General features: G+C 44.8%; 1 protein-coding gene across 2 annotated transcripts in view; it reads right to left on the bottom strand.

Annotated features, from left to right (window-relative positions):
• Positions 1-1,541: 1,541 nt before the first annotated feature.
• The window catches only part of VCL (vinculin), a 125,867-nt gene continuing 115,688 nt past the window's right edge, over positions 1,542-11,720 (bottom strand). The window contains exons 19-22 of one of the 2 annotated variants that reach the window (XM_023204903.1): positions 9,700-9,903; positions 7,315-7,518; positions 6,749-6,853; positions 1,542-3,678 (exon numbers count right to left, since the gene is read on the bottom strand). In XM_023204903.1, the coding sequence (XP_023060671.1) occupies positions 3,532-3,678; positions 6,749-6,853; positions 7,315-7,518; positions 9,700-9,903 (660 nt within the window). In that variant the 3' untranslated portion in view covers positions 1,542-3,531. The remainder of the gene's footprint in view (positions 3,679-6,748; positions 6,854-7,314; positions 7,519-9,699; positions 9,904-11,720) is intronic. The other variant, XM_023204902.1, reaches the window with a different exon arrangement.

The following is an 11,720-nucleotide window of genomic DNA, read 5'->3' as shown; positions in this document are numbered from 1 at the left end:
AAGCAGGATGAACATCATCAGATTTTCTTCTGCATCATCACACAAGCTGTGAGTGTTGCTGCAAAACACTTCTCAGTACTCCTTCCCTAACCTCGTTATGTTAATAGCCATTCATACTTGGCTTAAGCATCACCATTCTGGCCACAGTCTGAGAGATTAGTGATCAAAGCTCCCTTCTCTATCACTACCACCACCTACTGGTAACAAAGATTCCTGAATACTTAGTAGTAGTAAAATATTTTTCAAGTAGAGTTACAGCTAATCCTGGATCCATTAGTTCTCAATTCACAAGGGAGCATATCAAGAACAAATGAAGTAGATGATTATTTCCAGTGTGTGGGAGTCACATTGTTTTATCCAAAGGGAGTTCCTGTGATAGGTTCATTTCTTAAGTGGTGCTGCAGTAGAAAATCAGGAACAAATACAGAACAAGATCAGGAAAATGCTGATCTTGTCCTGAGCGGCAAGTGATTTGAGAAAATGATTATACTGCAGCAGGAAGGCAGCACCAGTGAACATATGGTAAATGGCAAAAACAAGACAATTCTGCTAATTCAGTAGTAGCCTTGAACTTTCCTTTAACTCAAACAGGCTGGAATCTGTCTTTATAGTCAGCAACTTTCCAAGATAAAGCAGTGATAATAGCAGTTGGCAACACTAAATATCAATATCACCCTTTAATGACATGTTACCCCTTTCAGATCTAGAAAATCAGGCAAAAACAGTGATGTCCCAACTCTACTCTAAAAACCTGCTCCTACTATTTTAGTCAGTGTTTCTTTAAGGAAGAAGAGGACTATGTCCCCCAAAGCTATCTCTGCCTTATAGCCCTGATGGATCCCTGAAAACCCTATTTATTCTATACTGGGCTTTGGAATATGAAAAACAGACCTGTGTGGCCGGGCATGGTGGATCACACCTGTAATCCCAGCACTTTGGGAGGTCAAGGTGGGTGGATCACTTGAGGTCAGGAGTTCAAGACCAGCCTGGCCAACATGGTGAAACCACATCTCTACTAAAAATACAAAAATTAGCCAGACATGGTGGTGCACGCCTGTAATCCCAGCTACATGGGAGGCTGAGGCAGGAGAATTGCTTGAACCCGGGAGGCAGAGGTTGCAGTGAGCCAAGATTGCACCACTGCACTGCAACCTGGGCAACAGAGCAAGACTCTGTCTTGCAGCAGGGGAAGGACCTGTGGAACTCCTACAAACTTAACGACTTTAGCTTTTCAGGGAACAGTGATGGTCTCCACAGGTAGCTAGAATCTTCTAAGATGAAAACAAACTATTTCATCCAGCTGCTTTCTGCCTACTGTTAACCTTTGCCACTTCCATTCCTTCAAGTGTGTAATCCCCAGAGTTGTCTTGTATCACACTTATCCTTGTTAAGTAAATATACCACCGTTGACATTTGGATTAAATAAAAATCTTTAGTTTCCAGATCTTGAGGATTAGTTTCATTGGCTGTTCATCAAAACAAAGGAGAAACCTGACCTAAAAGTTCTTGCTAAAATAACATACCCATCATTGAAAGCATTATTTATACAAATGCATTTTATTGTTTTAAACAGAACAAAAGAAGAGGCAGAAAATATTTGCATATAACAAATCCTAGCTTATAAATGTAGTTTTTTAGCAGTGATTCTCTAATCATTCAGGGATGGGTTTTTTTTGTTTTTTTTTTAAATTTGCTGCACTGTGTCTTGAGCACTGATATTGGAGAAAAGCACATCCGGCATAAAGTGTAAACCAGTGTCTCAAACCACTGGAAGAACCGGGAGAGCAAACATGATTTTTCTTATTTCCTCTAAGTAAATCTTCAGTAAAACAACAAGTGATCTTTGGCATAGATTCATACTTTAAAGGCATTAATATTGCATTTATATCAGGCAAGCAACTATACAAATATGCTGACGGCCTTGAAAATAATCATCCTCATTTTAAAGGAAATAGTGAAAGCCTGAGTGTACAGAACCAACTTAAGTTTTACACATTCGATGTTGGGAACTAACACACAGTGATGGGTGAGACGGAAGGATGTTCAGGCAAGGGTTCTTACTCCTTTACTCATCTGGTTCTGGCTTTGGGGAAAAATAAGGTTTCACGTGCTGGGAAATACTTAGCAGTAATAAGTACCAAAAAGGAAACATTGCCCTCTCATTTTGCCTAGTGGGAACTTAGTGTGGTGATAAGAAATATGAAACCCATTACTCTCTTGAACCCCATACTTGGGAGTAGATGCAGAGAGCTTGGTTGTAGTTGGTTGCAGGGAGGTAGGAATTACAGAAGTAGTATTTCCCATTGATTCATCTTCAGCAGCACTAGAATTCTAGTCTGCAAATACCACTCTCCTTTAGGTAGGAGGTGTCCTTCAGACAAGGCTGCCTTGCCATTAAACACTATTAGGGGACAAGCACTCATTCTTAGGACTGAATTTTAAAAGGATAAAAAGGGTCTTTTAGAGTTACAGATGAACAAACACCTACATGTCTTTAAAATCTTGTTTAGAAAGGGTGTGGAGGAAGGCTACAAAAACCAGGATAGGAGACATGTTTTGGTTAAAATTAAAATGCAGCATTTCAGCTCAAAAGGAACAATTAAGAGCTAAGAATGAATGATAAGGCCTCAGCACAGACCTCTGCAGGCAGTGATTAAGCATGGAGTGCCGGGAGTGGCCCTGCTGAGAAGATGGCAGGGCCACACCCTGGCTACTCTGCCCTTCCAGCAGGAGAGAGCACCGGGACACAGTGTGTTCATGGGATGGCTACCCTGGCGGGCTGCGGCAGGATATGGGATGGGAAGTTTCCCTAGCACAGACATTGCTCAGGGGCATGGTAAAGGCAAAATCATATGATTCTGTGATTTCTTCCTGACAATGAAATACGGTTTTATATTGTGGGAAACTAAAAGGATTAAAATGAGGAAGGGCAGGAAATGAATCCCGGCCCCATATGCTGGGGCTCCACAGAGGCCACCTTCCCCTGTAGCAGCGAAGCTCACTTCTGAAAAGGACCCAGGTAGCACAGCCCGGGGAAGGCAGGCATGGTTGGCAGCAACATGGAAAGCTCAAAACAATTTTTGGAGGCACAGCAATTTTCCTCTTAGTAACTGACTTGCCTGGGCCCTGGGTCTCGGGAGTCTGGAAGAGTGAATGGGAGCCAAGGAAAGAGAAATAGAGGGAAGTGTCCCCTAGGGAGCAAGGGCAGAGCAGGGTGTCTGGCTAGTGTTCACTTGGATTCTGAGCTTATGTGAAGTCCATGGGCTAGAAACCCAGTCTGCCTATTGGGATAGAGGGTGCACAAGTATAACTGTGTTTGAGAATACAGGGTTTATACAGAAACACATTTCAAAGTGTCCATGAAAAAAGAGTATAAATGTTTTCTAATTTGAAGAGGCCCCCATTCCTTTCTGATGTGTCAGGCCAGGATGTGATTTTCAGCTCCCAGCAACTCTGGGCAGCTCCTGGGACTCAGATCATTTTCCTTCTTTTTAATAGAGGTTTCTGTGCCAGCCAGGCTCAGCCAGGTGCCTACTGGTACCAGGGAGTCTTTCTAACCCAGCGCAGTGTAAATCCAGCATCTGTTCGAATTTTGATTGAAGCAGCTTCTGCTTCCCGCACAGTCTCCTTCACAGACTGCATGAGGTTCTGGGCATTGTGAACCAGCATCTCTGTGGCCTGCAAGGAAAGAGGTACCGTCTGTTACCCAGAGTCCCTGATGTAGGCCTGTCTCTAAAATAGGTTTCAGCCAGGAGTAGGATGCAGTCAACCCCACTGGTAGCTGGCATCCCCCATATTTGCTTGCATCACTAGGGGTTTTCCCAGATCACCAAAAAGAACCCAAAACTGGCCATCGCTGATTGTGTACTGTGGCTTCAGATAGCCTACAGCATGTCCTCTTTCTTGGTCTTCAAACATGCTTCTCCCTCAGGACTTACTGTTTCCTCTACCTGGACTGCTTTTTCCTCAGGGATCCACTGCATCTTCAGATCTTTGCTCACTTGTCACGTTGGTGAGGATTTCCCTACTCATTCTTTTTTTGAGATGGGGTCTTTCTCTGTCATCCAGGCTGGAGTGCAGTGGTGGGATCTTGGCCACTGCAGCCTCTGCCTCCTGCACTCAAGGATCCTCCTGCCTCAGCCTTTGAGCAGCTGGGACAATAGGTACATGCTGCCACATCTGGGTAATTTTTTTATTTTTTGTAGAGATGGGGTTCCGCCATGTTGCCCAGATTGGACTCAAACTCCTGGGCTCAAATGATCTGCCCACCTCAGCCTCCCAAAGTGCTAAGACTATAGGCATGAGCCACCGCACCTGGCCTTATTTTTTCCATTGAACCTATCATCACTAACTGATACACTACATATTTTACCTAGGTTGTTTGGGAGTTTTGAGGTTTTTTTCTGTCTTCACACCAAAATTTAAGTTATACAGAGTAGAATTTTGTCAGTGTTGTTCACTGTTATACCCCCAGTATTTAGGATGGTGCCTGGCACACAGGAGGTATTTCATAAATATTTAATTAACAAATTTTAAAAACAACCAAATGAACAAACCAAGCAGCCAACCACTTTAAACCCATGAAAATCTAAATACGTTAATCTTTCAAACACATAAACTTAGAGGACTGAAATCACATTGGTATTCTACCATAGAAAAGTCAAGGATCTTGGCAATTCATCAGCCCAGTAATTCTTAGCTCTTTTTGAGTCATACATCATTTGAGGATTTAATAAAGGCGGCGAATTCTCCCCCAGAAAAAATGCACACATGCATAAAATTTGTACACTCAGTTTCACAGGCTCTGGTAAGTGTAATTGTGGACTGGAATTCCTCATCAGTTGTTCTTTTCACTTGGTCAGCAATGGGACTCAGGCCCAGAGACATTCATAAAGTGAGGATTAGGACTCAAGATTTCTGACTTACGTCGTATGGGTTTTGTTTTTTGTTTTTGTTTTTGTTTTTTTTTGAGATGGAGTTTCGCTCTTGTTGCCCAGGCTGGAGTGCAATGGTGCAATCTCAGCTCACGGCAACTTCCGCCTCCCAGGTTCAAGCAATTCTCCTGCCTCAGCCTCCCGAACAGTCCTGTGTTTTTTCCATTCTACCATACTGTCAATTTCTACCCTTTTTAAAACTGGAATATTTAATGGCACATAATAGATATTCTCAAGGCATATTTTTAGTGGTTAATTAATTAAGTCTGTGATTAGGCCTGAATCTCAGTCTTATCCTTCCTTCCCCATTTTTTTCCATCTTTCTTTGGACAGAAGAGATCACATGACATAGAAACAGCTAAGTGTGCAAACCCTATATAGAATATATAGAAGTTAGGTGTGAAGATACAGTTCCCATGGTTTGGGAGAAGAGAGGATTAGGGTGAGAGTTGTTGGATTAGAATATGGTAGCAGAGGCAACAATAATGGCACCAAAAAGAATGGCCACCTTATTTCTTCTAAAGTGCCCCAGGACCCTATCTCCTGGCCTAGAGATCAGAAACAGTTGTTCTTTCAAACTATTTTTGAGTTCCCCAAGGGGCGTTGGGGGGATTGTGTCTTTTAATTTTTTAAACTCCCTTAACACCTAATACAGTGCTTCACCTTACACCATGTATGATGAGCCCTGTGTGGCTAGTCCAACAAAACTGTACCTCATGTGTGATGAGCCCTGTGTGGGCAGTCCATCTGGGAATCTGGTTCAGAGCAGGACCTCCCGGAGGGGAAATAAGGAGAGTAAGGGGTGCTCAAATGAGGGTTTCCTGAAAGACCTGGGCCAAGATTCTGGGAAGGAGGACAAGCTTCAGGAGGTAATTGCCAAGGTATATGCAGGAAGCAGTGGTTAAGAGAACCTTCTCAGCATCCTTATTTCTATCTCTATCAGAGAAACCTAAAGAGAATATAAGAGAAGCACCTCCTTTGAGCTGTCATTTCAGTTTCAGCACAAGCCTAACTACCTCATGCCCCTGAAAAGCCTGCACTATTCATTCTCCCTGAGGCACTAACACCCAGAGAGCTGAAAAGCGGACATTCTCTCCAGCCAGAAACATACAGTGAGTTGAAATGAACAGGCACTGGAGGCCTCAAAAGAGCCAAACTTATTCCAAGGGTAAGGAACTGAGTGGAGTCCTAACTGCCACTGATCCACAGTATTATTTTAGACACTTAACTTCTCTAGACCTCAGTTTCCTATCTGTAAAATGATAATAGTTGCCCAAGAGCAATTCCAAATTCCTTTTATTTTATTTATTTATTTATTTATTTTTGAGATGGGCTATTGATTGCTATCTTGCCCAAGCTAGTCTTGAACTCCTGGTTTCAAATGATCCTACTGCCTTAGCCTCCTAAGTAGCTGGGACTACAGGTGCACACCACGACACCTGGTTCCCAATTCCTGGTTTGTTTTTTTGTTTTGTTTTTTCAAGACAGGGTCTCACTCTGTCACCCAGGCTGGAGTGCAGTGGTGCAATCACAGCTTACTGCAGCCTTGACCTCCTAGGCTTAAGCAATCCTCCTGCCTCAGCCTCCCAAAATGCTGGGATTACCTGCATGTGCCACTGCACCTGGCCCTAATTCCAAATTTCTGATGTATCTATCCAACACAGACTTTCCCCTCCTGAGAGAGTCTGAGTGCATCTCACGTACTGAATACTCGATACTTGATTCAGAGGTAAAAATTTCCCCGAAGTGGAATTAAATTACTGCAAAACGGCAGAGAAGCTGCCAGCCAGAAACCAAAAACAGCTGCCACATACCTGCTCCGACTCCTCATCACTGATGTTGGTCCGGCCCAGCATGGTGGCCTTCACTGTGGACAGGATTTTGAGCTGGGTGCTTATGGTTGGGATTCGCTCACATACCTAAAGGGAAAGTTTAATTTGGTATGTTTCTCTGTTTGCCTCACCCAGGTTGGAATGCAGTGGTGCAATCACAGCTTACTGCAGCCTTGACCTCCTGGGCTTAAGCAATCCTCCCACAAGCTCCTTGAAAGCAAGACTTACCTACCTCTGTATTCCCAGTGGCTGGCACAGAGAAGGCACTCGATAAATAAGCAGCAGAATTCCACTTGTTTTTTTCCCTAGGGTCAGTACAATCCCTTTCTCCAGAAATGGAAGCATTCATTTGATTAGGAAGTAACCTTTCCTGAATCTGTCTTTCCCAGTACATTTATGTTTTTTCCTTTCTGCTATTTCTGTCCCCGGTGAAGTGCCTCTTTCTCCCTTACCTAGTTTTTCTCTCCTGCTTTTCTCCCTCTCATACCCTCCCACTCCAACACACACACACACAAACACACACACACGCAGCCTCTTTCCCCAAGTACCTGTAAGAGGTTGGTTCTAATCCGTTTATCTGTGCACTGCTTGGCAACCTCCTTGGCCAACCGAGTCACCTCGTCTGAGGCCTTGGCGATGTCCTTGGCACACTGAATGAGCGCCCGCTTGGTACCACTGCCCCCTCTTACCAGCCGAGACATCTCAGCCATCAGCAGAGCCATGCGCTTGGCTGCTGCAATGATGTCATTGCCCTACAGGGAAGCAAAGATACAGTGTGAGCTCTGCTCACGCTCTGGCCATGTTAAGGAAGGAAGGAGAAGTACAGAGAAGAGGAGGGAGCTTGCCACCTTAGCATCCCTCCAGAAGGGTGAGGAGGAGAAAAGGGCCGTTCTTGAGTGATACAGATAGCACTGGAGGAAAAAAAAGAATGACAGAGGGCACGCGCCCAAGCACGCAGTGTGAGAAACAGAGAGGGGGAAGAGGAGAGAGGAGGGGGAAAGAAGGAGAGGGAGAGAGACATTTCCTGACTAAAAAAAAGGAAGACCCAGATATTAGTCTGAAAGGGCAAGATGTGCACCCCAGGCACAGCACTGAACAAGCACTTTGGCATCTCCAGGTTAACCATATTAATAAACTGGGGACAGGGCCAAGTAGCTGGTTAAATAGGCACTTTCATTTCTATAGGGAGAAAGCAGTAGAGCTGGCCTGAGGGGAAAAATACAGAGGAGCCTTTCCAAATGCTGAAATCACCCTCTTCATGCTTACTCTTGTTGCAAATAGCAGCCAAGGGCTCTTGCTAAAGAATGTCAAACCCCAAGTAACTATTCTCAGCCTGGGTGAGGGGGAAAAAAAAAGATATTTTCTGATCTAGCCTGCTCTGGCTAGCCCTCTGGTTTGTTTTTGTTTTGTTTTGTTTTGTTTTTTTAAGACAGGGTCTCACTCTGTAACCCAGGCCAGAGTGCAGTGGTGCAATCACAGCTTACTGCAGCCTTGACCTCCTGGGCTTAAGCAATCCTCCTGCCTTATTTGTCCCATCAACCTGAACGAACATGTTGCTTTAATTTTTCCCATGTGAAAGGGTAAAGAATCAATTCTTCAGTCCCCTCAGCTAAGTGAAGACTCCATTTAAAGGAACCTTCAGCAAAGAGGATGCAAGGGAAGGCATCAGGAAAATAAAAGTCGTGATTCAGGCTATAAATGGAACCCTCACTCCAAGGAATGGCAGTTTATCTTAGACTTGGCATTTTAGTTTACTAAAACCCTCATGGGTCATAAAAAAGAAACATACAAGTTATTTATTCTGTGCCCATCTCATGAAAGCTCCTCTTTTGGCTGCTGACAACCCCAAGTCTTAGCAACTGCAATGTTCAAAACTAGCTAAAAGGCCAGGCCCTCCTCATTTTTCCCCTCATGCCCTTCATTTCTCTACATTGCAGTGAGGCATACACAAACCATACCACTGCAGGGTGCTCTGCAAGAGGCCTCCACAGGCACCATGAAGCAGTTCATCATTTATGCTGGGAGGGTGTAACATCTCAGGCAGTAATTGAGGCCGGAGAGAACGCAGGTATGGGAAGAAGTCAAGAAGCAAGGGGCATGTTAGACAAGGTCCTCTGGGTCTACCTCTTCTCGTGCAGACCTAGGATCATTCCAGGACCCCATGACCTTGGTTAGAAGATAGCATAGTGCCATGGTTAGTTACTACCCATCACTCTTCAAAGCCTTTCTTCTTGCAGCATGCCACCTTTAAAGGGAAAAGTGATCATCCCAATCCCCCTACTCTCCAAACTAGCTTTGGTTCATTCCTCAAGGCCAAAGTTCTATGGAGGCCTGTCTTGTGGCCTTGAGTACTCCATTTCCCACTCCCACTCCCTCCCACTGAGACACCTGGCAGTCAGTGAGGCCCCATTCTCTGTGGACTCCCATCAAGGCCAGCATCTGCCACATAGCCAAGTGCAGGGCAGCATGCAGTCCTCCCCCAGAGACCCTGCCATATAAAGCTGCCTCTCACCCTCATCAGCTCTCCCTGAGCCATCAGTGAGGAGCAGGCAAAGCTCAATGGTCAGGCCAGGTGTCCTCATAATGGTCCACCATGGTTCATGACCTAGAAGTCATTGAGAGATGCATCCACAGCTTCCCAAGCGGTTTAAAGTTCCAACGATGGCCACAAAGTCAGTAAGAAAAGGAATCCTTTCAAAAAGTGACCCCCCATCTCTCTTCATTCCCCAAACATAAATGCAGTCCAATTAATCTGGCATTAGCAGACCTATCAAACTTGTGAAGCCAGTCCTAACAACATGGTGCAGACAGACAGATGCCCGCCCTGCTCAGACTCACAGGACCAGCACAGATCATGAGTGATGCAATGTGTCAAGGCTGCACATGGCCGGATGCATATGGAGCAGCCCCCAACTGGGGGTGCTGATCAGTACCTTACTAGACCACTTGGTAGCTTCCCGATGCAAGGACTGAGCCGCGGCCAGAATGGGCTGGTTGACCGGCTGATTGGATGGCATTAACAGCAGCTCAGGTTCGTAATCGTCTTCCATGTCAGGGGGGACAGGGAACCCAGCAGCATCGGCCGCATCTGCCTCAGCTACAACACCTATACCCACCTCAGCGGCTGGGATGCCCGGCTTTGTCGATGGCGGGAAGGATGAGAAACAGGGATAGTGTTAGTAAGAGCAATAGGACTTGGGAAACTGGGCTTCAGCTGGTTTAGTGACCAAAGCCTGCCTAGGATGAGAAAGAAATATGTTCTCTAGGAGCCTTGTGTACCAAGCTTCACAGAAGGGGGAATCCTCAGCCTCCAGCGCTACTCAGCCCAAGCCACCGTATGGTGAGAGAAGAAAAGGGACTCACTCCAATGGCAAAGGGCTTCCGGAGAAATCTTTACACCAAGAAAGCAAGTGGCATCCATTTCTTTAATATACTTGATACTAAAGTTAAACCTGACAAGAGTGATTCTCACATCAGAATATTTCTGAGGAGCCAAACAACCAAACGATAGTAGCAAATTACCTTTAAAAGGAATCCAGAGAGAAAAAGTAAATGCAACCACACTAGTTACTTTGAACGGAACAAACTGAACACTGCTGGATCATGTGGTCACTGTTGTACATTTTCCTGGGACACAGGAGGCAACTTGGGTCATCTCTGCAGCTGCCAGACACAGATTATTTCCTTCATGAGTTAAAAGTCCCAGAATTAAAAATGATACATCAGAGGTAGTGAATACCAAACTAGGAAAGAGGCAGGAAAAACAAACACAATGGTGAGTGAAGAGAACTTAAGTACCCCACCGTCACCGAGCTGTAAGAAGCCTCAAGAAGCCACCTCGTCAGCAACCCATCTCAGGGAACACCCACACATCAGACCAGCTCTCTATCCCCTCAAGGTCTTCCAAGGCAAAGCTTCTACCATCTCTTTTTGCATCCATTGCTAGTACCAACTCAGAAAGCTTCTCCTTGGGTACAACCTAAACTTCTTGCAAAATAGGTTCTCACTCACACCAAACTGCTTATCTAGTTCACAGATAGAATAATATGTGAACTTGGCAAGTGACTGCAGCTGAGCTCGCAGAAGCCAAAATTGGTGCTCATTTGAGAATGAGAATCATGATGGAGAGAATATGAATTTAGAACCAGGAATGGGGATTATAAAAGCCAGATGCTGAAAATAGACTAACGTGGAAAGAAAATTAAAAACTGCCACAACAAAGCCAAACCATTTATACGAAGAATGGTGAACACAGGTTCTTTACATCAAACATCTGTACTCAAGAGGAAGTAGTTTATATGGAATTTTCTTTGAGGTTGTTATCCCTCCTAAAAGTCTTATCCTGCACACGAAACCTGACTCCAAAGGGTGACGATGTTGGAGGATTCAGGGCCAACAAGGGGTTCAGGTACCATCTAAACTCTTGCCTAAACTCAGCCAAGACCCATCTCTGCTGCTCAAAAGAAAAGCCAGCTCACTGCTGCTAAGGCTCAGAGTCCCACAGTGTACAGAGACAGATAGGTTGACAGACACACAAACAGATATTCCTCCCCAGCCCAGTACATACATGGTTCAAGTAGCTTCTGACTTCACACAACTCAAAGTCAGCAAACTCCTGATGTTCCACGCTTCAGGAGACAGACCTCAGGACTTCTGGCCACAAATGGCAGAGTGGGGCAAGTAATGTGGGCCAATACTGTCTGCTTTTAAGTTTGTTTGTTTGTTTCAAATAATTCATGTATATTTTTTGTTCTGCATAGTGTATCTTGGTTCATTGTAATGAAATTTAAATTTCCTTTAACATTTTCACTGTCACCTCCCCCACTCCCCATGCACAGTGGGACTCTGTTACATGCAGTTGGAGAGATACCATTATAAATAATTCTACAGGTCAGGTCGAACACCAGCAAAGTCTCCCTTCCTTCTTAGAACCTGGGCTCACAGCTAACAGTTC

Source organism: Piliocolobus tephrosceles, chromosome 9, assembly GCF_002776525.5.
Source record: "Piliocolobus tephrosceles isolate RC106 chromosome 9, ASM277652v3, whole genome shotgun sequence".
In the NCBI taxonomy this organism is placed as follows: Eukaryota; Metazoa; Chordata; class Mammalia; order Primates; family Cercopithecidae; genus Piliocolobus; species Piliocolobus tephrosceles.
Note: the sequence above shows the minus strand (reverse complement) of the source record. Positions and strands in the feature narration are given on the sequence as shown.